Here is a 27,857-nt window from a genome sequence, read left to right on the forward strand (position 1 = left end):
TCGTAACAGCTGATCGGAGCCGAGGCATCACAACAAAGTGACGATTGTGGAAGAAGACAATGCATACAACTCTGAAGCAAGAAACTCCAGGGCAGAGAACTCGCAGCGATGTGCGTGCTGGGTATTTCCGCCAGCCTAAAGGCCCCATCTGGAACAAGTATAAACTAGGAGGGTCTCTATCACTGGACAATTTATTACCTGGACAGAAAGAAGTCACTGCCACCAACAGCACTGTGCAGTTTTATTAACCATTCAAGTACAGTAGCATCTGTTAAGATCGGGACAGAATTGGGATTTAAAAGTGAACAGATATTCAGCATCTAACAGTTTGAAAGAAGCCACTACATACTCTTTTCACAAACATGTTTTCACAGAGCCAATACAGTACTAGCCATTAACCCAGCACACCAAGTGTACTGAAGTAGAAAAGATGCAACAAGAAAAATAGCTACATTAGAAAGACTTCAACACTTTAGAAAAAGAGTAAAACACTTTTAGTTTCTCCCCTTTAGCCCCTAAAACAACATCATACAGTCTGGATCTACCTATACAGTCCTACATCAGCTTCTAGAATATTTGTCAGGAGGGCAAAAATAAAATGACACTGGCCAGTACAGTCTTTGGATATTTAGGAAGGGGAGGGGGAGAAAGTCAGTTCTCAGAACAAATTAGTCAGCTTCAGTCTCATCAGCAGGATCTTTGGATTCTTTGTTCTTCCGCACTTCTTCAATGTGCTTGTCCTGTAAAGAAACAGTATATATCATCAGTCAAGTAAAAGAAGCCTTCCAGGTCACACCCCCAAGAGGCCCCAATCAGCATCAGTACGTATGTTATAGAACATATATAATAATATACTATTATTATATAATTATGTATTATGGGAATCACATCATTAGAGTTCTAAGACATCATCTTTGAACTTCCTGGGTCACTCATGGAACCTAATGATTCAGCCTTCTACTGCTCTTCCAAAGAATGTGCAATTATGCTGGAAATCGGTGAATATTCCTTCTTATTTAATATAAGATGCCTCTGATTTAACATGTTAACCCCAAAAGTGATGACAAAGACACCAAGCACATGTGATCAAGGCAGAGAGTTCAAGCCACTTCGTTGGTGTATCAAACCTCAAGCTCTTAAGCCCCTCAAAGCCAGGAAGAGACACCAACCTTCTCTCGCAAACGCTCCAGTTTGGCAGCCATTTGCGCCTCTCGGTTCTCTTTGTTGGCTTCCATTTTGTGGGTCAGCTTCTCTTCTGCCATTTTACTGAAGTTGTTGTTCTCCTCTATTGCTTTTTGAAGCACTTCCTTCTCATGCTCTCGTTTCTCAGCAAGTTGCTTCAAGACCTCAGCTTCATGGGACTGGAAAAAAATTTAACAGGCTAGGCTCTCTGAAATGTTATTTAGCATAGTTAAAAATCACAAAAGAAATTATTAATTGAGGATTGAAGATAGAAAATTAGATCTCTAAATAATACTGAAGTCAGGACCTGAATTATCCATATCAAAATACCGTGAAAATTATATTCTTTTTCTAGTGTTTGTATTTACTTTGGAAGACTGCCCATATTTTTTCAGAGATTCTTGCCCAATTATTCCTTAAGGAAATATTCGTAAGATTTACTGCTTAATGGTATCAAGATGACTTGAGTGACATGCACTTAGGAATGACACTTTATTGTAAAGAATTTTGGTTTTTTAACTTCAAAGGCTACCTAAAGAAAATTAGGTCATTATAAAAAATGTAACCATATTGATAAAAAGAAAATACATGGCAATGATAGAAAATTTAAGACTAAGCCTCCAGATTACTATTTAAGTCAGAGGATTTGTTTCAAGGAAAGGCTTATTAGCTTTTTTCTGTGGAAGCTGCATTAAATTCCAGACCACTGGAGCTCTGTTACCACGGTGTGCCTCCTTCAACAGACCCAGAATAGCTTATTGCCAAACAGATTCCAATGTGTTTGGAAGCATCAACTTGCATGAAAACTTCAGAGCATCTGCCACTGGTTCTGTTAATTCTCTTCTTCAAAATCCCAGTCGTGATAAGAGTTTCACTATATTTAGCCAGTTACTATGTAAAGCGCAGACTAATGACTACAGGGCCAGCACTGATTCCTAAAAAAAGTCTCTGTCCAGCCTTTGGCTACATCTCTTCCATGAACTCAAACTAAGTGAACTCCATCAACTCAGACTAAACAGAAGAGCAGGTGGGAGATGAAACACCATTGCAAACACAGCCACTCTTCCTGGGGAAATAATTCCATGTTGACAGTGGGTCAGCACACATACATAAAACATGCGGCACCAAAAGGTGCACAGCACATGCTACAGCAGCTTAAAAAGGGGCCCAAAGTGTATGTGTGTGGTTACATGTACCAGACTTCAAAACACTAACTGTGTTGGTCGTAGGCAGGTTACTACTTCACCTTTTTGTGCCTTCATTTCTCTAATTTTAAAATTAAACCCACTTACCCCAAACAAGGTTGTTGGAAAGGGGGACTAGATGAGAATTTCTGTAAAATTCTTAATGAAACGTTGAATAGAGGGAAATACACCAAAATGTTAACAATAGTTATTTCTGCGAAGTAAGATAACGGATACTTTTAATTTCCTACTTATAAACTTCTGCGGTTCTCAATTTTTCTATAACAAGCATATTAATATTTGTTGACTTTTCTGACTAGTTCTTTTTAAAGATAGCTACTTTATAACAGAAGTACTTAGATAATAGCTGCCACAATACCAGTGTGCCAGCTGAGCAACACAATCACATAACTAGCAATTTAAAATGTTTTTATTGTACAGCTCTCAAAAAACGAAACAAACAAAAAAAACCACAGATATACACAGAAACCCAAAAAACAAAACAAAAAAACCCCAAACCATAAGAGACAAAAAAAGAATCATCCACCAACAAATCTGTTTTTCAAAAAGAAAGCATGAGAAGCATGAACTTTGGTTTCAGGCAGACCTGGGCTTGAATTCTGGCTCCAGTACTCACTAGCTATATGACTCAGAAAAATGACAACATTCCTGAGACCATTTTCTAATCTTGTATCTCAGACAACACCTACCCTCTAGGGTAACTGTAGAAAAGGAGAATATAAGTAAAGGAGATGGTACACAATAGGAGCTCAATAAATGCTGGCTGGTATTTTGTTCCCACCACTGGCATATGTAATTTTCACAGTTATAATCACCATCTGGCTACAATTCTGTTTTCCTCCTCTTATAAAAATAACACAGATTTGCCATATTACATTCATAAATATCCTGTTTTCTGTGAATTGATGTTTACCTTGCGTCTTTCTTCTGCAGCTTCTAGTTTCTTCTGAATTTCCTCCAGGGAAAGATCCTTCTTCTTTGGAGGGGAAAGGGGGAATTCTGGGACAGATTCTTTTGATCGAGGGCTGAGAATCAGCTCAAAAGCCTGGCCTGAGGCACGCTTCTCCAGTTCCTTCACCTGGATATCTGGATTTGATCACATTTATAATATATTCAGAAAAATGGAGTTTTCCTATTCTAATAAACTGTTCTACCGTTTTCTAAAAACCAAATCAATTTAATGAATAGAATTAGGGCTGATGAAGCAGCTGTGTTTACAGGCAAGAAATTATTATCTAAATACCACCTCCCAGAAAAACAAAGCTCAACATTTTTGGATTAATAAATACCATTCTAAGATATCAGTATTGACAATCATTTCCCTGAACAAAACAGACTTATGCAAAACTCCACATTTTGCTTTACACCAAGCCAAATCATCTAATAATGAAACAATAATTATGAGCTCTCAGTACATTCAAGTAATAATATTTTTTTCTTTTTTAATTATTCTCTGATTTATAAACTAGATTTTTTTTTTTTTTTTGGTAAGACCAAAACACAAGTGCCAAATTATAAGCTTAAGACTTGAGCCATCTCCTATTCTAAAATTAGAAGCCCATCACAATTTCGGATTTTCCAAATAGATTACCTACCAGAAGAAGCCATGGTGAACAGAAGACAAGAGACTGGCGGTGTATTCTACACAATCCACTAGCAAGGAAAACCCTGGAAACGATTTTCAAAAGCATGCGATCAATTTCTTTGCATTTCCATGCCATCGATTCAAAGGGACCTCAAATCACATCCATATAAATCAATGTCAGAAAAATCACTACTGTGGAATTAAATAAGACATCATTAACTAGAAAATTATAAAAATCCATAAAATACTCCAACACTGGAAAATCTGAATTGAATAGAACGCTGGTTGCAGAAGATGAAGTTAACTGAGCTTGCGTGTTCAAAAAATACTTTTATTTTTTAAATTAGACGGAGTTTCAGTCACAAGATTTTTTCCTCCCCTATATTTTCCCCCTGGTGAGAAGATATTCCAGGTTCAACGCCTAGTGAGACCGGAGCCATCTTAACACTGCCTACAACTCATTGTGCAAATGAAATACCCAACCCTGCTTTGTCTGTGTCTGCCATGTGGAAAACAAAACGCCCAAGCTAATATTAACCAATAATGTCGAACTCCCATTGTTCCTGCGGTTTAAGCTCCTTGTCCAACAGCTGGTAACATTAATTCGTTTTTATGAACCTCTAGGTTTTAGGTTACAATAGTTGCTGCCTTGTGTAGAATTTTTTCATGAAAAATATGATATTTTTTAAAGGTCATGATTCTTGTAGACCCCAGACTAGTACCAAAAACGTAGGAATACAGGGTCTCAACACCTGGAACTTAAAATCCGAGTCAGCAACACGGTCTAACCCCGGCGGAGCATTAGACTCAGCACCAGATCCAGGGTGGGCGTGGCCCTGGCCCAAGCGAGGAAAAGCGGCAGGCCGCCCCCGACCAATCAGAGCATGCCCTACACTCCGGCCTCTGGCCCCGCCCCCTTCCTCCCCGCGCCTTTTCGAATCTCCCCTAACTCATAACACCCCGGAGCCCGCGCGCGTGGGAAGGGGCGGGATAGGCGGGGCTAACGGTCCTATCCGGGTAACTCCGCCCTTCCCGGGCTCGCCCCGTGCGGACGCCCCCACCAACTCCCGCCAAAAACACCTTGCGGCGGCCCCCACCCTCGCCGCAGATGGGCGGGTGGGGCAGTCCCCGGAAAAAAACCGTGGGGTACCCCACCATCGGCTCACCACCTCTTTCCTTCACTCCCAATCTGCCGCCACCCAAGCGGTCCGCGCCCCACGCCATGAGGACTGGAGCGCTCTCATGGGGTGTCAACCTCTCGGGCGCTGCTCCCTGGGGGCACCGCCCCGCCCCTTCAGACAATGGGGACCCCAGCGGGGCCGCGCCTGCAGGAGGAAGGTGGGGGCCAAACGAGGGCCTACGCCCCCTATTGTCTCCTCGACGACCTCCCGGGGCTAACGCACCGAGCTCGCCCAGCAGGCCGCGCCCCCTCCCCACCACAGCCGCGCCCCCGGGGAGCAGGGACAAAGCCGAGGCTCCGCCCGAGCCACACACAAAGCGGAGTGATCCCCGCCCGCCAGCCCCTCTGGGGCCGCGGCCCCGCCCGCCGCCCTCCAGCAAGGGGTCGCTGACAAGACCCTGCCCCTCCCTCCGGCCGCGTCCCTCTCGCTGCCCCCAGCCTGCAGCCGCCGCCGCCACCTCCTCCTGGATCCCCGCACCCACCTGCTCGGTCCGAGCCGCCTGGCCACACTCTGAGCACCCACAGACCCGGGCGCGCACAAAAGCGCCAAACAGCGGCACGTGACCTCCCCGCAGGGCTCCGCATTGGCTGAGAGAGGCGGCACGTGCCGGCCCCTCCCCACCCCTGACAGCCCAAGTGAGCCCCGCCCCTGGGGACCCCGAAGCACCTCGGGAAGTGTAGTTCAGGCTGGCGGGATAGAAGGACAATGCGAGGGGTGAGGCTTCTTGGCGGTGTCTCCAGGTGTGAGCCGGGGGCTGGGACGGTCGTCTGGCCGCGGAAGAGGGTGATGCGGTGACCCTGCCTGGGTCTGAACCAGTTCTCCCATCCTTAGGAAAAGGGCGGGGCAGGGTCCCTTTCTACCTATCAGACGGTGGCCGCCTGGACTCCGCGTCTGTTGAGCCACTTGCCCCACGTCGCCCCAAGGGTAGCACTCGGACAGCGCATTGCCCCTTCGGTGCCCCACCCTGTACCGCCACCTAAGACGTCCAAGCCCTTGTGACAGGACAATGCCACTCGACGCCCCCGTCTGCCACCTGTATTGTGACATCATCATAATCTCTAACCCACTCAGCCCTAACGGGGCACGGGCGTGGCCCTTAACTCACTGTGTGAGTTCTCGCTACCATATTAGGGTCCCTGAGCTGGTGACCAGAGACCTGTGGGGGGAAAGCAAGAGGCTCTGGAATTTGATCTCTTTTGGTCTAACAAAGTCACTCGGCTTAAATGCAGACTCCCATCTGTTCTGCCAAGCCTTTTGCCGGACGATAGGGAAGGAAGCGCAATAGCAGTTCTAGACTACTACACAGACTGCAGTTAAGTGTTGCTTTTGTTCTTGAAGCACGTGCTCCCTGATCGGTGGGGGCCCTTTTAAAGAATCAAAACAAAAGAAGCCACAAGGTCACGGTTCCCCCTGCCCTGGATAGATCAGAAGCACAGCAGATACACAAAGGAAATTGGTCTGACCCTGGCTATCTTAGAACGACTAGCCTCATTCTTACCACAGAAAAGCCAGAGGAAAAATAAATAAAATGAACATGGTTCCCAAACCCCTTCTCCCATTCCCCCGACCAAGGCTCTGTCCTCGGTGGTGGTCATTCCACCAAAGCACCTGCTTTGAGGTCCAGACTAGGCAAAAGGACACCTTCATTTTATTGCTCCGCCTCCCCAAACCAAGAAACAAACACGACCCAGTTTGCTGAAACAGGAGTCCTAATTTAAAGACTCCCCATGTCCAGCTAGTCACTAGGGATATGCTGGAGTTAAATACAATTCAGAGTGCCTGAGACAAGGAAAACTGGATCATACAGGCAGCAGACACACCACACAAAGCAAACAATTAGCAATGCACTGATGCCTGAAATATGCTTGTTGCAGCATTTTCTCCAACAATCGTCCTTGTGTGGGGTCGGCCTCTCCCCCGCCCCCAGTCTAAGTGGTTTTCCCTTAGCATGTGAGCAGGACCAGGAATAATTCAGATTCTGAACCCTGAGAGCCTTCTCCCTCTCAGACCAAACTTAGCCACCGAACAGCCAGGTGTTCCCATCTTTCAGATTTTCTGAGCAAAATCTCAGAAATCGTGAGGAAAAGGAGTGGGGATAAGAGCTCGCTGAAAAGTGACAGATTGGCAGGCAACACACACAAGCAAGAAACCCAAGGCCAAGAGGTCTGTTATCCCCTGAACCAGCCTTTATCTTGAAGTCTTTGTACTTGATCTGGAGGTTTGCAGAGGAAGGTCCCACCCATTTGATACACTTTTTTTTAATACAAGAAATTGCCACAAAAATCTCACATTTCTGACTATTAATGTTATGACAGAAAAAAAAAATAAATCTTTCAAAACACTGATTATTTTAAAGCACTTATACCGCTTCCCCCCACCTTTTCTTTCTCCCTGGAGCAGATGTCTATTTCCATGGAAACCACAGCTAGGAATGAAGATGTTAGAACTCATGTAGATTTTTAATCTTTTTTTAACGATGCCACTTGGCTCCTGGGTTTGTTGATAGAAGCCTGGCCCTGCCAGCCTCTATGACAAGGATTTCCTGAGATCCCCACTGCTGCTTGATGACTTGAGGGGGCTGGAGTAAGGTTTCCCCCAGAATGATCCTGTGAATAAAAATGTGTCCGGTGGGATGATCCTATTCTTTAGGATGGGGCTGCTTTTCTAAGAACTAGACCACAGCTATCTATTGTCAACTCTTTTTTTTTTTTTTTGGCCACATCGCATTGCAGGCGGGATCTTAGTTCCCCCACCAGGGATCAAACCCGTGCCCCCTGCAGTGGAAGCTCGGAGTCTTAACCACTGGACCACCAGGGAAGTCCCATTTGTCAACTCTTAATGAGTGTTCATGTATGAGCCTTGGAATAGGAAGGACTTCAGACTGTAAGGAGAGGAAACAGCTTTGCCATTTCACTTTGGAGAGGGGCAGAAGCCCCCTTCTTGGAAGCTTCCTAAAACTAACTTCAAAATCCACTCCCTCCTGAAGTGGCAGCAAGGAGTTAATGTTCACATCTTGGAATTGTCTGTCTTTGCCCATGAGAATTATTTTTGCCTCGCTCAGATGGTTTGGTCGAATTGCTGTGGAGCTGGCTGCGACTATGGATTAGCACAAAGTGAAGTAGAGATATGGCAGCCATCCAGTTTATTTGATCTGTGTAGACAGCTAAAGGAGAGCGCTTCAGGCTTCAAAGTGCAGAAGGGATGTCTACACTGATCAAACAAGCTGGGCTGTTGTCAGATCTGCTCTGTTCTTACAGAGCACCGGCAGCCTTTGTTCATTGTTGGTTCTGAGGCTGCAGGGTTGTCTGCCACAGAGGCGCCTCCAGGTTCCACTGCTGCTTACAGGGCCTGTCCTTGGCAAAAGGGTGTCGTGGGAGAGGTTTTCTCCTTGTCCCCAGCCTCACTGTTCCCTTTGTCCCCTAATCCTTAGGCATCGTGCTCTAACACTCCTTTTCCTGTTCAAACCCTGTCTGTGAATCGCCTATTTTACTTGTCTGTCTCCCTCACTAGACAACTAAGTCCACGAGGGCAGGGGTTGTGTCCTTGTCTCGGTATCCTTAGTGCCTGCGCAGAACTGAGCCTGGCCCCGGATGGTGGGGCCTGGATGTTTGCAGTTGACTTTAGGCAAGAACCACTTCTCTCATCCTCAGCTTCCTCTTCTGGTGCTGGACACCTCCACCAGATAGAGATGGTGAGGATCAAATGAGATAATGTATGTGAAAGTGCTTAGCACAATGCCTGGCACATCTCAGTGCTGAGACTTGTTAACCATTATTGCTAGAGAAGTTTCTTGATTACTATAGGTTACTGAATAAATGAATGAGTGATGACTAGTAGACTTTCTCCTTTTGGTGGGAATCATTGTCACTGGCTTAACTCTTCCTATGGGGTATTTTTAAAAATTCAATTAATGTAACATTTTGAATAGATCAACACATTCACATAATTTAGAAATAAAGTATAGGAAGTTCTCCTCCCTTCTCTATCCCCATCTGCCAAATTCTCTACTTACACCTCCCCAACCCTAACCATTGTTATCAGTTTCCTATGTATCCTAGGGTTTCTCCATGTGTACATAAGCAAATTTTAGCTATGTATACTTATTCCCCACTTCGTAATAAAATGGTAGTCTGCTGTAACTGTTCTGCACTTAGCATTCTTTCAGTTAACAGTACATATCAGTGATCTTTTCCCTGTTCATACATTTCCTGGATCTGGGATCCAATGTATGAATGTTCCATAATCTAGTTAACCAGTGCCCCATCCATGGCTCTTAGGTTATTCCCAACTATTTGCTATTTCAAACAATGCTGTAATAAACAAGCTAGTATATACGGCATTTTCCATGTGGGTAAGTATATCTGAAAGTGTGGTATTGCTAGGTCAAAGGGCAAATACATTTGTAATCTGGATAGTTCCAAATTGCCTTTTATAGGAGTTGTACCAATTCAACACCCACCACAAAACAATGGTGTTTTAATTCATTATCTCATTTCATTAAAAAAATGGATGGGGCTTCCCTGGTGGCGCAGTGGTTGAGAGTCCGCCTGCCGATGCAGGGGACACGGGTTCGTGCCCCGGTCCGGGAAGATCCCACATGCCGCGGGGCGGCTGGGCCCGTGAGCCGTGTCTGCTGAGCCTGCGCGTCCGGAGCCTGTGCTCTGCAACGAGAGAGGCTTCAACAGTGAGAGGCCCGCGTACCGCAAAAAAAAAAAATGGATGGAAAGGCTTTGTTCCTAGAAATTTCAGGCATTAGGGAAAAGGAGGGGGAGGACTAGAAATCCCAGCAAAGACATGGCTGTCAGTTCTGTCTATATTAATAACTGCTCTCAATACTTGAAAAGCAGCAGCTGATCTCAGAACAGCTCTGGTGCCTGCACTGCATCCCTGTCCCAATCAGTCTTGTGGTAGAAGTATCTGCAGGTGTCACCATGAGATTGGAAGATTATTGAAGGCAGGGTCTTCTTCATAGCTGTATCCCACTCCCCTCTCCATGATTCCTGACACAGTGGCTGGCATGTATTTTATTTAATCCATTCTAAGATGTATTTTCCCCCACATTTGTGTATCTTTGAAATCAGTGTGCTCATAGTCCGTAAGTACCAGGTCATAATTGCTGACAGTGTATTTTCTTAGTGGCATATAAAATAATGCTATCTTAAAAATAAATGGCAGGGCTTCCCTGGTGGCGCAGTGGTTAAGAATCCGCCTGCCAATGCAGGGGACTCGGGTTCGAGCCCTGGTCCGGGAAGATCCCACATGCCGCAGAGCAACTAAGCCCGTGTGCCACAACTACTGAGCCTGCACTCTAGAGCCTGCGTGCCACAACTACTGAAGCCTGTGCGCCTAGAGCCCGTGCTCCGCAACAAGAGAAGCCACAGCCATGAGAAGCCCGCACACCACGACGAAGAGTAGCCCCCGCTCTCTGCAACCAGAGAAAGCCAGTGCGCAGCAACGAAGACCCAACGCGGCCAAAAATAAATAAATAAATTTATAAAAATAAATAAATAAATAAATAAATGGCATATGTGAGTCAACAAAATATGGTAAAATGCACACACATTAAATGTGTGAGTGGAACGGGGCCTAGATGTCACTGCCCCTGCCATCTTCTCACTCTATGTTCTAACCTTCATCCCTTTTATCTACCTCCATGCCTTCCTCCAACAATTCCTTTTATGGGGATGACTCTCTATTTGCCTTCTGGAGCTTCCATCTCTCCCCTGAACTTTAAAAAACATTTCCAGCTGCCTAAAGGACATCTCCTCATGGATGGCCCATAAGGTCCTCAAATTCTATAAGACCCACATTGAACTAACATCTTCCCACCATTCCCCATTCTGCTAGAGGCTTTGCTAGACTCTTGCCCTCCAGACCTAAAACTTCAGTCAAACTCAACTCTTCCCTCTTTCTCACTCAAGCTTCCACTTACAGAAACTTAGCATTTTCTAATAGAATGGAACCTTTAAAATGATAGTAGCTACAAGAACAAAGCTGGAGGACTCATACTTCTTGATTTAGAAACTTGCTACAAAATTACAGGAGTCAAAACAGTGTGGTACTGGCATAAAGACAGATATATAGACTAATGGAATAGAATAAAGAGCCTAGAAATAAACTCTTGCATATACAGTTGAATGATTTTTGACAAGGGTGCTAAGACCCATTCAATGGGAGAAAGGATAGTCTTTTCAGTAAGTAGTGCTGGGACAACTGGATAGCCACATGCAAAGAAATGAAGTTGGACTCTTACCTCACACCATATACAAAAATTAACTCAAAATGAATCAAAGATCTAATTATAAGACCTAAAACTATAAAACTCTTAGAAGAAAACATAGGGCAAAAGCTTCATGATGTTGGATTTGGCAATGATTTCTTAGTGTGACACCAGGCAACAAAAGAAAAATTGGACTTCAGGAAAATTAAAAATTTTGTGCATCAAAAGACAATATCAACGGAGTAAAAAAGCAACCCACAGAAAGTGAGAAAATATTTGCAAATTATATATCTTACAAGGGATTAATATCCTGTAACTCAAAACAAAACAACCTGATTTGAAATGGGCCAAGGGATGGACCTTGAGGGCATTACGCTAAGTGAAATGAGTCAGACAAATTCTGTATGATCTCACTTATATGTAGAATCTAAAACAAAACAAAACAAAACAAAAAAACAAGCTCACAGATACAGAGAAAAGCTTGGTGATTGCCAGAGTGGAGGGTGAAATGGGTGAAGGAGGTCAAAAGGTATAAACTTCCGGTTATAAAATAAATAAGTCATGGGCATGAAATGTACAACATGGTGCCTATAGTAAATAATACTGCATTGCATATTTGAAAGTTGCTAAGAAAGTATATCTTAAAAAGTCCTCATCACAAGAAGAAAAATTTTTGTAACATGTATGGTGACAGATGTTAATTAGATGTTATTATGGTGACAATTTTGCTGCTATAAATATCAAATCATGATGTTGTATACCTGAAATTAACATAATGTTATGTGTCAATTATACCTCAATGAAAAGTTTTTTTAAAAAAAAAAGAAAATGGGCAAAGTACTTGAATAGACATTCCTCCAAAAAAGCTGTACAAATGGCAAATAAGCAACATCACTAATCGTGAGGTAAATGCAAGTCGAAACCACAATGAGACATCACCTCATAGCCATTAGGATGGCTACTATCAAAAAAACAGAAAATAACAAGTGCTGATGAGGATGTGGAGAAATTGGAAACCTGTGCACTGTTGGTGAGAATGTAAGATGGTACGGTCACTGTGGAAAACAGTATGGAGGTTCGTCATAATATCGAAAATAGAACTGTCATATGATCCAGTGAGTCCAGTTCTGGGTATACACACCAAATAATTGAAAGCAGGGTCTTGGAGAGATATCTGTACATCCATGTTCATAGCAGCATTATTCACAGTAGCTAAAACATGGAAGCAATTCAAATATCCATTGACAGATGAATAGATAAACAAAATGTGGTGTAGACATACAATGGAACATAATTCAGCCTTAAAAGGAAGGAAATTTTAACATATTCTACAACACGGATGATCCTTGAGGATATTATGCTAAGTGAAATAAGACAGTCAAAAAAAGATAAATACTGTTTGATTCCACTTTCTTTTTATTCCTTTTTTTTTTTTTTGGCCACATTTTGTGGCAGCAAGATCTTAGTTCCCCGACCAGGGATCGAACCCGTGACCCCTGCAGTGGAAGTGCAGAGGCTTAACCACTGGACTGCCAGGGAAGTCCCTAATTCCACTTTTATGAAATACTTAGAGTAGGCAAAATCTTAGAGCTAGAAAGTAGAAGTGTGGTTGCCAGGGGCTGTTGTGGGGAGGGGGAATAGGGAGCTATTGTTTAGTGGGGATAGAGTTTCAGTTTTATAAGATGAAAGGAGTTATGGAGATAGATGGTGGTGTTGGTTGCATAACATTATGAAATACTTAATATCACTGAACTGTATACTTTAAAATGGTTATGATGGTACATTTTATGTTATATACATTTTACTACAATAAAGAAATTTGAAAAAAATGATAATAGCCAACATACTTATAGACTGCTTATCACATGGCAGGCACTGGTCTAAACACTCCATGTTTGTTAACTCATGTTAATCCCCAGAACAATTTTATGAGATTTATTAACCCAATTGTAAAGATGAGGAAGTGAGGGTGGCCAACTGTCCCTGTTTGCCTGGGACTAAGGGTTTTTCGTGGGATTCAGGACTTTCAGTGCTACAACCGTGAAAGCCCGAGGAAAACCCTGATGAGTTGGTCACTCTAAAGGAAACTAAGGTACAAAGAGACAGTATCTTCCTAGACTTGTCAACAGGGTCCTTGTCCTAGGCCCTGCACTTTAAAGGGCTTCACTCTGACCCTCCTCCAGCTGTGCCCATTTTCATAGGCGAGGAGTCCCCTGGGGCCAAGGAGCCATGCCCACCCTGAGCCTGGGCACCCTTCTAGACCATACTCTGGGAACTGGGACTCCAGAATTCCCTGTCCAAATGGCCAGAGTCTACTTTCAGCAACTGCACCAGCCCCTTCCCTGGGTCTATCCTCCCAAGGGCAAACTTCCCTGCCAATGAGTACACCCCTGTAGGCTGGCTGCTCGTAAGGGGTGTGGATAAATCCTGCACATGGGGGCTGGGGGGTAGGGAGTGTACACAGGAGCCAGAAATAGGAAGAGAAGGGATCTAGCTCGGCCACAGTCTGGCCTGGAACTCCAAGGAACCCAAGAATTCTCGACTCAAAACCTGACTTTCTAAGTTACTTTGGAGGTATACTTGTCAAAGTACAAGGATAAAGCATATATTTTTAGAAAATGGTTTGTTAGCTTGATTTATAACTCTTAAATGCTTAGACGTAAGGTATATGGGCTTCCCTTTTATACTCCTGACTTGGGTCTGGCAAATATTAGCAGCAGGCCTGCAAAGAGATTGTCACTTAACCAACTAGTCCACACACAGAGAAGCACAGACATTTGCAGTCAGGTTCCAAGTCTGTGTTTTTAGCTCTCACTGTAAACTGTTTTATCAGCCTAACCCTATTATTTTACAAATAGGGGGAGGAAAGCCCAGAGAACTTTAGACATTTGTCCAAGGTTACAAAAGCAGGAATTTGAATCTGTGCTTTAAATGATGCTGTAGGTACTGTTCAGTTACTACTGTGTGAGCTTGGGCATGTGACTTCCTCTTTTGGGGCCTGCGTTTCTTCATCTGTGAAATGGGGAGAATTCCCCTACTTCATAGGGTTGTTGTCAGGACTAAATGAAATAATATGTGTAAAGTATCTAGCATTATGTCTCATGCCTAATAAACCTTCAATAAGTGACAGCTATCATCAAGCAAAGCTCTGATCACACGACTTTTCTGCTTGAACACATTTGATGAATTAAACTTTGGGGCACATTACATGAGAAAAATAAAAATTCCTGAAACCTAAAAAAAAAAAAATTGATGACTCCCTTGGATTATAGTCCAAGGGTCCTTGGCATGGCATTTGAGGTAACTGCAACCTACCTCAAGATCAGTTAAACCCTGAAATTCTTTGATTCTTGATGTATTTGAAGATCTGGCATCTTCAAAAAGGGATAGTTGGAGGGAAGCACAATTAAGATGCATGGAAGAACTCTGTGGTCACTGGACTTAGCTAACAATAGAATGGATGTCTTAAAGAATGAATGAGATTCTTGCTAGGAGAGGTGTCCAGACAAAGATCTGTCAGCCAGCCACCAAGATGGTGAAGAAGGATTCTTGCATTACGAGGAAAGTGACCTCCCTTTGTGCTCTAAGATTCTTTCTAAATGAGATGGGGAAAGGCTCGTGATATTAAGCTAAATGAAACAAATGAACAAAGGCTACCCAACTGTGTGTATAGTATGAGCTCAACTACAAGGAACAAAATATAATGAAGGAAATGCACCAAAATATTTGTTCTGGGGGCAAAATAGTCTGGATTTTCCAACATATATTCCTTTTATTAATGATAAAACAATTACATATTAAAAATAGAAAGGAGTTTTGTCCTCCTCACTGAGCTTAGGTCCTTCTACGTCTCTAAGACCTCTGTCCCCACTTCCCCCCACCCCTCCGAGTTTCAGCTTTATTGGACTCTTCCCATCTCCCTGGAAAGTCACACACCTATACGTTTTGCTGACACCAACCCCCAGCCTTGAGTCCTTGGCCTTTGTCTCTATTGAAATTCTCTCCACCTTCAAGGTCTTGATCAATCTCTCTGATCCCCACATTCTCTCCTGGTATTGTAGCTATTTATACATATGTTTGTCCCCCTCACTAGAGAGTAAACTCCTTCAGGGCAGGGCTCTATATGGTTTTGTCTTGGTATCCTTACAGTGCCATGAATAGACAGTCGGCAAATGCCAAATCATCTGATGTCTTTTTGGCCATTAAACAACACTTAGGGCTGAGGGTCAGACAGCATAACTAAGGGTATATTCTGGACCAGTATTATCGCAGAGACATTTAAATATATATATATATTTAACTTGTTTTTAAACTTTTAATTTTGAAATCATTTTAGATTTCCAGAGAGTTGCAAAGGTAGTACACAGAGTTCCCATAGACCCTTCAGCCAGCTCCCTGCTACGTTAACATCTTACATAATCATGGTCCATTTATCCAAACTAAAACATTAACACTGGTACAGCACTATTAACCAAATGGCCAGCTTTAACTGGATTCCCCAGTTTTCCATTGGGGTCCTTTCTGTGTTCCAGGATCCTATTCAAGATACCGCCTCGCAGGTAGCATCCTGTTTCCTTAGCCAGTGACATTTCCTTTAGTGGGGAGGCTTGGCGGGGGGTGGGGGGGTGGAGGGGTGGGCAGGTCGCTTTCTATTGTTCCTTCCAATCAACCTTCTCCAAATAATCAAAATATGACACGAAAGGTGGCGATGGCATGGGGATGGTGAGGTAGAAGCACTCACCCTCTGCTGGGCTGTTGGGACTTTGAACAGGGAAATGAACCATTCTTCCCACATGGGGCTGGGAAGATGATTTTCATCTTAGATCTAGTCTTTTTCTTAAATGGACACATATGGGCCTAAAAACAGCAGGGAGTTACTTTTTTTTTTTGGCCGCTCTGCGCAGCTTGTGCGGGATCTTAGTTCTCTGACCAGGGATGGAATCTGGGCCTCCCACAGTGGAAGCCCCGAGTCCTAACCACTGGACTGTCAAGGAATTCCTGACTCGTTATTTTTAATTCATTAAATTTCTGGGCCGTTCCATAGCCCATTTCCCCATGGCCTGGCACAAAACACATTCCTAGTTACTTATAAAAACTTCCAAGCAGTTGGCATTTATCAGCAGTCTTAGTAATTCAGTGAGAACTGAGGTTACAGCTGTCACAGGAAGTTGAAAGGAAGGCTGCTGAAATCACACCCATTCCGAGGCAGGGTGAAAGTTATACACTTAGTAGAATTCAAGCCCGGAAGGTGGAGGTGGCTGAGGCGTCAGGTGGAGAAGGGTGGGATGCTGTGGAAGAGAAAATACACGAGGGAAAGAAAACCAGATGATGCGGCTCAGGAACTCAGAGCTGGTTTACAGATCTTCTGGGCTTATTGCTAAGCCCTACATCCATCAGTAAGCACTAGCGCTGCGGAGCTCTCACACACCGCTCCCCCTTCTCCACCACTTTACTGGATCACCACAGACCACCTACTAAATGGTCTTCAGTCCGTCCGCTTCCTCGAATCCATTCCCAGCATAGGCATTTACCAACTCAAATCACTGGAGAGTGCGGGCCTCATCTAAGCGAGAGCATTGCTTTCCTGGGGCTGCCTTAACAAAGTGCCAAAAACTGGGTGGCTTAAACAACAGAAATTTATCATCTCACGGTTCTGGGGGCCAGAAGTCCAAAATCAAGATGACAGCAGGTTCCTCCTGAGGGCTGGGAGGGAGAATGTGCTGTGCTCTCCTCTAGCTTCTAGTAGTCCCAGCTGTTCCTTGACTTATAGATCCCCACGTCCTCACATTGTCTCCCTCTACGTGCATCTGTCTGTGTCCAAATTTCCCCTTTATATAAGGACATCAGTTATACTGGATTAAGGCCTATCCTGGTGACCTCATCTTCACTTGATCATCTATCTGCACAGACCCAATTTACAAATAAGGTCACTTTCAAGGTTACAGGTAGGACTTCAACATCTTCGGGGGGGCACAGTTCAATCCATAACAGAAGGTTCCCACCTAGCTTTGGCTGATGGCTATCGTAGAACAATGTGTGGCTAGAGAAGCTGGAATTTAGGATTTCTTGTGAAACCGCCTGATTTTTAAATATCAGCATCTAATTAAATATAAGTAAACTGTTTCTAATACCATGACTGCCAAAAGCAAGTCAACCTCTACTCCACGGTCACCACGGGGTTCTCTCTAAAAGTCTGATCCCATCCTTCCCTTTTATGGGATTAAGGCCAAGTTCCTTAGCCTGGCACACACAGCCCTCCACAATCCAATTCTTTTCTGTCTCTCCAGGATCCTTTCCCACCACTGTTCCTGCAGTGCCCCTCCCCACTGTACCATCATATCAAAAGACCTGTCCTTTTCCAAACATGCCGTGCTGTTCTACACCCCCGTGACTTTGCACTCTCCCTCTGCCTGATACCCTCTCTCCTCCAGCTGCTCAGGAAACTCCTGGCCATCTTTCAAGTGCTTTCTCATTGCCACCCCCAGGGAAGACCCCCTGAAGTCTTCCCTGTCCATCCCCCATGTAGTTAACCTCTTCCTTCTCTAAGCCTCCACTGCACCCTACATTTCCCTAGTACAGCACTCAACATTTTATTTGCTGTTATTTGATTACACATCTGCCTCCTGTCTGGACCACAAGCTCTTTGAGGATAGGGACGGTTGATCTGGATCACCTAGCACAGATCCCAGCACACGGTAGGTACTCAATAAATGTTGAGTAAATGAATACTCTGCACAGCACCCAATTAGGTATCATGAGGGACCCAAAGAAGCATCACGTGGAGTCCCTGTCCTTAAGGTCCTTACAGTTCAGCTGGGTTCACAAGATACACACCAAAGAAAAGGCAAACCATACCGGTGGTATATGACAACAGGCAGAAGGAGAGGCTCCTGGGGCCTCTGGTGGTCATCCTCACGTGGGACAGAAAAGATCCTGTTTTAGTGGCCTGATGGAGCACTGCTTTGTAGGAAGAAAGGTCAAGATAAAACCTGGCTAACTTTCCAGAAAGAGTGAATTGCTGCACTGCAGGCTCGCAGAGATAAAGTTGACTGTGGTGGCTCATGACAAGAAGAGAGAGTGGGGCAAGGAGAAGAAAGAAGGGGAAAGCCCAGGGAAACAAAGCTGGAGAAAGAGGAGGGGTAGAAGTATGAAGAGGAGGACCTAGGACCCATGCTTGTCTCACACCTCTCTCCTGCATCCGTCTTCCCTGCATCAGTGTATTTCCAGGCTGCTATTCATTCCGCCTTAAACCTACCGATAATTCCTTCCAGAGTCCCCCATTTCCCTGCTCAGCCTTTATAACGACATGCTCCAAAAGGGCCGTCTTCGTTGCTGTCTCCGACTCCTCTCTGCCTTTTCTCTTTAAACCCTCCTCATGCAGGTGCGTGCTCCACCTCTCTCTACAGACACTGCTTGCCGAGATCACCAATGACATCTACGTTACCCCACCCAACGGCCGACTCCACGTCTCGTCATCCTTGCCGCTGTTGACCTTGAGTCACTTTATTCCCTGGCTTACAGGGTACTACACTCTTTTAGTTTTCCTCTTACCTCCCTGGTTGTTCCGTTTGTCTCCTTTGCTAATTCTCTTCATTTCTTTCACCTCTAAGTATGGTAGGACTGAGTACTTGGACCTCTTCTCTATACACAATCACATCCCTAGCAATCTCAGCCAGTCCTATGGTTTTATTTTCATTTATTTATTTTTTAAATTGTTTATTTATTTACTTATCTGGCTGTGGCGGGTCTTAGTTGCAGCACATGGGATAATAAGTGCGGCATGCGGGATCTAGTTCCCCGACCAGGGATTGAACCTGGGCCCCCTGCATTGGCAATGCAGAGTCTTAGCCACTGGACTGCCAGGGAAGTCCCAGTCCTATGGCTTTAAATACCATCTATGCTGCTGATTTCCAAATTACACCCTGGGCTCTAGACATTTATCCAACTCCTACTCTGCATCTTCACTTGGCTGTCTCTTAGGTGTTTCAAACTAAGTGTGTCCAGAACTGAACTCCTGATCTTCCCCCATCCTCCAACCTGTTCCTCCCATTGTCCTGTATATTCCCTCCCTCTTATCACAAACAGGCAAATTATACACTTATTTATTTCTGTCTCTTCCCCACCACCAACTTGAATGTAAGATCTGTGAGAATCGGGGCTGTGTCCATTTTCGTTATTACTATAGAACAGTGCCTGACACATAGTAGGCTCTCAGCACGTATTTGGTTCATGAACAAATTGAGGCATTAGGGGCTTAAAGCATAGTGGTTAAGAGTGTGGGCTCTGGGGCCATAGTCTGGTTTCAAATCCTGGTTCTGCCCTTTACGTTATGCAAGTGGAACCCCCAGAGTTTCAGAGTCTCTAGAATGAATAGCAGGAAACAGCCCGAGAAGAGTTTGCTGCTTTTGATCCTAATTGGACATTCATTTACCAGATAGTCACTAAGGACTCTGAGATGGCAGCCCTGCGCTAGGCCTTGGGAGTACAGTAATGAGGAAGGCAAGTCCCTGGTCCCAAGAGCTCACAGTAAATGGCAATCAGCTCAGAGTACTGAGAGGGTACAGGGAGCAGCGGCTAACCTAGGCAGGGGAGGGACAGCAGGAAAGGCCTGCTAGGGAAAGGGGCAGCTGAGCTAGGGAGACCTGAAGGAACTCTGCAGGCTGAGAGGAAGGGAACAGGGTGCCAGGAAGAGGAAAGAGTACAAATAAGTGCCCAGAAGAGAGAGTGAGCCTAGCACAGTTGTGAACTGCAAGTGGCCTGCCCTGGCTGGAGCCCTCCGGCTTCAACTGGTGAGACTGCACCCAAGACTGCGGAGTGGGTGGAGGCTGGAGCACCAGGGCCGTTGAAAGCCCTTCAGGGTAGGGCGAGGACTTTAAGGATGATGACTAGAATCACAGGATTGCAGGCTCTTGAGCTGAGGGATTTGATGGGTCACACAGTCACTCCTGAAGCCCTTCCCTGCCTTTTTTTTTTTTTTTTTTAGGTAGACAAGTCACCATTTATTTTTCTGAGATGGTTTGCAAACACAGTCTGTTCAAAAAACAAAGGACAGGTGTGCTACAGTTAAAAACCAATCTGAACTTTGCAGGTGGATTTTAAAAGGTGATCATTTAGTGTATAAACTGCTTACTATATTCTACTGAATCTAAGATGCACTTAAAAAATTACCATCTTTGGGCTTCCCTGGTGGCGCAGTGGTTGAGAGTCCGCCTGCCGAGGCAGGGGACACGGGTTCGTGCCCCGGTCCGGGAGGATCCCACATGCTGTAGAGCAGCTGGGCCCGTGAGCCATGGCCGCTAAGCCTGCGCGTCCAGAGCCTGTGTTCCGCAATGGGAGAGGCCGCAACAGTGAGAGGCCCGCGTACGCCAAAAAAATAATAAAAATTACCATCTTTGGAATGGGATGTCTTTTAATCGGTTGATATCAGAGTTTAACTGGTACCAGTTTTTCTTTCTTGTATTACATGAAATAATGGTGCATTCTACAGTTGACAACATCTTAGATTTGATGATGTATTCTACTAGATTGATGGAATGGCTGAGAGCAGGATTTTGTTAAATAGCTATGTCTTCTACTGAATTTTTTTTACAAAATTTTTTTTTTTTATTCTGTTAAAGTACACATAGGGACTTCCCTGGTGGTCCAGTGGTTAAGACCCCATGCTCCCAATGCAGGGAGCATGGGTTCGATCCCTGGCCTGGGAACTAAGATCCCTCAAGCCACGTGGCACAACCAAAAATAAATAAATAAATAAATACACGTACATTGTCGTGTAGCCATCACCACCATCCATTCCCATAACTCTTGTAGATCTGAAACTCTATCCCTGTTAAACAATAACTCCCCCTCTCCTCTCCCTCCAACCCCTGGCAACCATCTTTCTACCTTCTGTCTCTATGATTTTGACTACTCAGTACCTCATATAAGCAAAATCATACAGTATTTGTTTTTTTGTGGCTGGATGATTTCACTTAGCATAATGCCCTCAAAGTTCATCCATGTTGTAGCACATGTCGGAGTTTACTTCCTTTTTAAGGCTAATATTCTATCACAACATTTTGTTTATCCATTAGTCCTTCGATGGACATTTGGGTTGTTTCCACCTTTTGGCTATTGTGAATAATGACGTTATGAACACTGGTGTACAAATATCCCTGCATTCTTTTTCCTTATAAAATAGCATTAGATCTCTCTCTTTTTTAAATTTATTTTATTTACTTATTTTTGGCTGCATTGGGTCATTGTTGCTACGCGCTGGCTTTCTCTAGTTGTCGGGAGTGGGGGCTACTCTTCCTTGACGTGCTCTGGCTTCTCACTGTGGTGGCTTCTCTTGTTGCGGAGCACCGGCTCTAGGCGCACAGGCTTCAGTAGTTGTGGCTCGCAGGCTCTAGAGCACAGGCTCAGTAGTTGTGGCGCACGGGCTTCGTTGCTCCACAGCATGTGGGATCTTCCCGGACCAGGGCTCGAAGCCGTGTCCCCTGCATTGGGAGGCGGATTCTGTGCCACCAGGGAAGCCCTATCCCTGCATTTTTAAAAACTAAAACAAACCCCAAAAAGTACAAAGAAGAAAATAACACATATTTCCCATCACCTGGAATAAACCATTGTTTACATTTTGACATTTGTTTCCAGTGTCTTCTTTATGAATATGCAGTTTAAAATTCCTTAATATAGGGCTTCCCTGGTGGCGCAGTGGTTGAGAGTCTGCCTGCCAGTGCAGGGGACACGGGTTCGAGCCCTAGTCTGGGAGGATCCCACGTGCCGCGGAGCAACTGGGCCCGTGAGCCACAATTACTGAGCCTGCGCGTCTGGAGCCTGTGCTCCGCAACAAGAGAGGCCGCGATAGTGAGAGGCCCGCGCACCGCGATGAGGAGTGGCCCCCATTTGCCACAACTAGAGAAAGCCCTCGCACAGAAACGAGGACCCAACACAGCCATAAGTAAATAAATACATAAAAATTAAAATTCCTTAATATAGGAATGCACTGTCATTTTTTTAAAGAAAAAAATTAGAATTTACAAAGAAAGCTGAGGTTCCTGTTCACCTCCACTCACCATCCCAACTCCCTGCCCCTCTCCCTAGAGAAAGTCACTTTTCAGTCCTTTCACTAAAAAAAAAAATTTCTCTTATTACATATGTTTGAAGATACAGAAAATCCACAGTTCTGTTTGATATGTTGCAAAAACCGTATTATGTTGTATACATTATTCTACAACTGTTTTTACTTAATAGATTTTGAACTCTATGCACGTCTCTGCATATATAGATCTAATTTATTCCTTCTAACAGCAATATAGTGACTCATTATGAATACGGGCCTTATTTTATTTATACTTTCCCTATTCGTGGCCAGTGAGCTGTTTTCAGCTTGTTATTAGATATGGTCGTGCAATGGACAGCCTTCTTGAATACATGTGCAAGTATTTCTCCAGGGTAGAAACCAAGAAAGAGAATTGTCAGGGCACAGGGTATGAATATTTTCGGTTTTACTAGATAAGGACAAATCGAGAGAATCCATTTCCCCACAACGCCACCAATCCTTGACATGGTCTGACATTATTCCTTCCCTACATTTTTTTAAATGAGACGAATGAGGCCTGGGGCTGTACTGCTTTCTCACAGTCACTGAACAGGCTAAGTTCAGGGTCAGGGCTAGACCCCTCCTCAGCTGGTACCTGAGGCACAATTTTGCACCACGCCGTATTGCCCCTGTTAGCTCTCCCTGGAAAATCCAGGAAAGACCCCAGTGTAAGGGGGGTGGGGGTGGGCGGGGACGGCATGGCTAAAATTCTCCAGCATGGTGATTATACTGTGAGTAGAAATGACTGCACATCCTCCCAGAAAATGGCTTCGCCCCGCAGATCTTTTCTCCCACCCGAGGCAGTTTCTACCTGCAGTTTTCAGAGCTGCACACAAGGATGGTGATTGGCTCTTCCACGGCCGACACAGGGTGGGACCAGAAATGGCGTCTCCAGCAGCCTGTTTTTTCAGGGCAGCAGCTCCTCTGGGAGGAGGGGGCGGCCAAGCCTCGCCGGGCTTGTGGAGCCCACAGTGGCCGCCCTGAATCCGGGCAGAGGCTCGCCAAGCCGGACCGCAGCATCCAGCACCAAGCCCTGGCGTCACCTCCCTGCCACTTGCAGCACCTCGGAGAGGGTGGGCTGCCTCTGGCGGGGCCTGCAGCCGGCGGCCAAGGGGCTGGAAGGGGGCGAGAGCCGCAGAGAACGGCACAGAGGAGATTTCACCGGGACCTCCCAGCCGCGCCCACCGAAGCACGGGCAGCGGCCGTCTGCCGTTCGCTTTGAGGGAGCAATGGAAGGCTGGGCCGGCACTTCTCTCTCCCCAGCCTCCGATCAGGGTGTCAGCTCCGCGAAAGGGACCTCCAGGGAGGGCGACGACTAAACTCTGCTTGGGCTCCTCCGAGAGGCATCCGGTGAAGCTGGGTGAGGTCCCGGACCCCAGCCCTCTTAAGAGCCAGTCCTGGCGTGGGGTGTTTCTCCCCAGGAGCTGGTGGCCAGATTTCCTTTTTCCTCCGCAAGGCAGGAAAGATCAGTGGGATAATTTGAGGGAAAGAACAAAGCTGGCACCGCCCAGGCCACTTAAAGAGCCTGGAAGGCTCCCTTCCCCTCACAGTCGGGATTACTTGGAGGGCTGGAATTTTTTGTTAATTTTCCTTAACAAAATTTTCTTCTTAGCTACCACCTTTTGAGCCCTTGCTATGTGCCAAGCATTGTACTAGGTGTATTATCTCATCTCCTCCTCATGACAACTCTAAGACATTACAGGCTCAGAGGATGAGGCATTTCCCAGGGTCACGCACACAGTGGCAAAACTGGGAGTAGGAATTTCTCCCAGATCCTATTTTTTTATTTATTTTATTTAAAAAAGTATTAAAAAGTAACTATTTGCTTACTTTTGGTAATCCTTTTGAAAAAATAACACTGCAAACGTCACCATACTATTTTTACTCAGTGGGAGGAGTAAACAGGACACTGTATTGCTGGTGAGAGTGTAAATAGGTAACACTTTTCTGGAAAGCAGTTTGGCCATTTGAATCAAGACCTTAAAAAACTGTCCACACCCTTTAATGAGGAAATGGTCACCCTCTGCAGAGATACCAATAACTATCAATATGTAAAATGCATATTCCCTAGGACCCAGCAATTTCGCTTAAAGGAATCTATTCTACAGATGGATGCACTAGCACATGGAGAACATGGTATATACGGAAGGACATTCATTACTGCACTGCTTGAATCGCAACAGATGGGAAACAACCTAAAAATGTACCAATATACCAATTGATTAACCATTTCCATTTAAGGAAATTCTATGTAGTATTTCTAGAAAATAGGGCAGTTCTCTATTTTACATATGGAACAATCATCAAGAAATATTAAGTGAAAAGAGAAAAAAGTATGTCTATCACGTGCTACAAGTTTTATATGGAAAGAGGAATATATATATATAAAAAAAATTTTTTTCCAGAAGAAAGATACACAAACAGGTAATAGTGTTGCCTTTAAGAAGGAAAACCACAGCCGAGGGACCAATTAGGAGAAAGACATTTTTTTCATTGTGTAATCTTTAGTACCTTTGGAACTTTTACCATGTGTACGTATTAGCAATTCAAAATTCAACTTAAAAAAATAGATTCACTAAAATTCCTACCTCTAGACCCAGTAATTCTCCTTTCGGGAATCTAGCTTAAGAAAATTATTAGATTTCAGACAAAGATTTATGCAAAAAGATATTCACTGAGGTGTGATCATAGTGAGGAAAATGTAGGCAACTTAAAAGTCCAACAACAGGGGACTTCCCTGGTGGCGCAGTGGTTAAGAATCCGCCTGCCAATGCAGGGGACACGGGTTCAGTCCCTGTCCGCGAAGATCCCACATGCCGTGGAGCAACTAAGCCCGAGCACCACAACTACTGAGCCTGTGTGCCACAACTACTGAGCCTGCGTGCCTAGAGCCTGTGCTCCTCAACAAGAGAAGCCACCACAATGAGAAGCCCACGCACTGCAACGAGGAGTAGTCCCCCCTCACCGCAACTAGAGAAAGCCCGTGAGTAGCAACCAAGACCCAACGCAGCCAAAAATAAATAGATTTATTTTTTTTAAATATCCAACAACAGAGAAAAGAAAATTATGGTATGTACATATAATACTGTCATAAAATCACAGAAAGGGTGTTTACAACAATATTTTAGTGACGTAGGAGAATGCTCATAGCATTAACGTTTTTAAAAAAGCCAGGTGGAGAATTATCTATGCAATATGCTCTGATCACTGTAACAATAGCAGGCATAGACAATAATTGCCGAAAAGTAAACAGTCATAACTGCTGGGTGGAGGGACTGTGAGTGACTTTGTTCCCCCCTATATAGCTTTGTACACTTACCCACTTTTTTGCAATGGGCATCTATGTCTTAGATAATCTTTAAAAAACAAAATTTAAGAATAAATCCCCACAGTATTTAGAAAAATGAAAGATATACAGACATATTAACCCAACAATTCTACTTCTAGAAATAAACCCTGCATAAATAGATGCACAGGTTTGCAAAGTGTTATTATGAATAACGAAAGATCATAAACAACTCAAGCATCGATCGAAGGAGACCACTTCAATAAGTACAGAACATCCATAATGCAGAATATGAAACAGCAGTTATGGAGAATGGGGTAGGCAAACCAACATTAAAAAAAATCTGCAGAGTAACATATTGTGGCAGGGAAAGCAACTTGGAGAACAATATGGTTGTTATGACTGCATTTATGCTAAAGAAAGGAAAGCTGAAACTCTGTCTTTGGACATAAATATATGAAGGACATTAAATTGTTAACAGTAACTGCCTCTGGCGAAGGGAATACACTAAAAGAACACTTTTCCTTTTGACTCTACATTTATCTGTGGTGTTTGCATCTTTTATAAAATGTGTTCTCATATCATCCGTGTGATTTAAAAAATAATAATAACAGGGGCAAAAGTATAAGCATAGAGAAAGATCTGAAAAGATACACAACAAAATTATCAGTAGTTTCCAGCAGGGATGAGGGATTGGGACTTAAGGTGATGGGTCATTTTCTCAATTTACTTTATATACCCTGGCATTGACATTTTCTTTAATTATGCCCACCCGTGAACTACCTCCATAATTAAAACAGCAATATCAAAAGCCCTCCTGGTAGGCAGTAGCCTCTGCATTTCCCCAGCTCTCTGCTGTCCCTCCACACTAGGGCTCTATTCTCAGGTGATCACGGTGCTCACGTGCAATGCCCAGGAGCGCAAAGCCCCAGATGACACCAGGACAACAGCCTCGTTTCTCCTCTGAGGAAACCGAGACGCTGAGACACGACCTCCTAGCAGCTCTGCAGGGAAAGTGGACTTGGGCGATCTGGATCCCAGGCCCCCTCTCTCCTACCTTCAATTTCCAGAAATAACCCATAGGAGGGGAGAGCCAGGACTCTTTCCTCCTGGTTAGGGAGGACAGGGCTTGAAGCCACAAATTAATGATATCAGTGTAGTGTCAAATGAGGGAACAATAAACCCCATCATTTACCGAGTTCCCTCTGGGCTCAGCTTCAAGCTCCTTTCCCAGACAATGGCTGGTCACAGCCCCTGCCAGGTTTTCCAGAGAGACAGCAACAGAGCACAGGGCCAAATTGGCCTCTGGTGGCGAACACTCTGGGATTCACCTCCAGTGACTTATCCCCTCCGAAGAGGGAGCTTGGGGACCCTCCCGGGGCCCAGGAGCTCAGCACTGGAAGGTCTGTTGTCTCCAAAAGCTGAGCAGGAGGCAACTGTGGGGCAGCGGGAGGGCACTGGCCTGGAAGCAGAAAACTGGGGCTTCAGGAGCCAGCGCTGCCATGTCTCCTTTTGTGACCCTGGCAACTCACCAGATCCTGCGAGTCTGGATGTTGGGGGGCAGACAGGAACCTCTGTATCTGGGGGAGAGAGGTAGGTGCCGAGCCCCTCCCCCACCATGGCTGTCTCAATCCTAGATGTTGGTGAAGCTGCTGGTCCCTCTTCCCGCGCAGCTGCTGCCTGTCTGTCTCCATGGCAACCAGGCCAAAAGACTAATTTGCCAGGGTCCAGGCTCCGGAGCTTACCTTGGAGCTGGGTTTTAGTTTGCCTTTCTGGAAACCGGTCAATTGCCACTCCCTGCCTCTGACAGCATCCTCTAGCCATTGCATGGGAGGCACCCTGGGCCAGCTAGAAAAAAACACACTACTTAGCCTTTATAAATCTTATCCCCTTGGAGAAAGGAAAGATAGCCTTACGCCCAATGGCCTTGTAATCACTGGTGATTTGTGTTTCAAAGACCCCATCCCTCTTCCTAGTTGCTCTGGGCTGCTAGTAGGGATTTGCAAAAAGAGATGGCTTAAGGGACAGGTCACTTGCACCCAGGTTCCCAATCTTACCCCTTTCCATTCCCTCAGTGCTCTTTGCTGGCCCATGGCTGGGTCCAGGAGGCCTACTGTC

The 27,857-nt window shown here is 44.9% G+C and overlaps 1 protein-coding gene and 1 non-coding gene across 3 annotated transcripts; both read right to left on the reverse strand.

The window, feature by feature from the left end:
* Positions 1–213: 213 nt before the first annotated feature.
* STMN1 (stathmin 1) lies at positions 214–23,914 on the reverse strand. Of its 2 annotated transcripts, none has more exons than XM_032612512.1 (5): positions 23,265–23,914; positions 3,983–4,055; positions 3,301–3,473; positions 1,170–1,361; positions 214–740 (listed from the first exon to the last, which is right to left on the reverse strand). In XM_032612512.1, the coding sequence occupies exons 2-5, from the start codon at positions 3,993–3,995 to the stop codon at positions 669–671; spliced, it is 450 nt and encodes a 149-aa protein (XP_032468403.1). In that variant the 5' UTR covers positions 3,996–4,055; positions 23,265–23,914; the 3' UTR covers positions 214–668. The 2 variants fall into 2 exon arrangements, with proteins under 2 accessions (XP_032468403.1, XP_032468394.1); XM_032612503.1 differs by lacking the exon at positions 23,265–23,914 and adding an exon at positions 5,635–5,736.
* TRNAG-GCC lies at positions 19,167–19,239 on the reverse strand. The gene has a single exon. It is a non-coding gene; the product is annotated as a tRNA-Gly (tRNA).
* Positions 23,915–27,857: the final 3,943 nt, after the last annotated feature.

The sequence above is a fragment of the Phocoena sinus genome, chromosome 1, assembly GCF_008692025.1.
Source record: "Phocoena sinus isolate mPhoSin1 chromosome 1, mPhoSin1.pri, whole genome shotgun sequence".
Taxonomy (NCBI): Eukaryota; Metazoa; Chordata; class Mammalia; order Artiodactyla; family Phocoenidae; genus Phocoena; species Phocoena sinus.

Bases quoted from the DNA above. Each gene is read 5' to 3' on its own strand.
- STMN1 (XM_032612512.1), bottom strand. The intron at 1,362-3,300 runs GTAAACATCAAT...ATTTTTTTCCAG, and splicing joins CTGCAGAAGAAAGACGCAAG to TCCCATGAAGCTGAGGTCTT. The intron at 741-1,169 runs GTTGGTGTCTCT...GTTTCTTTACAG, and splicing joins TGGAGCGTTTGCGAGAGAAG to GACAAGCACATTGAAGAAGT.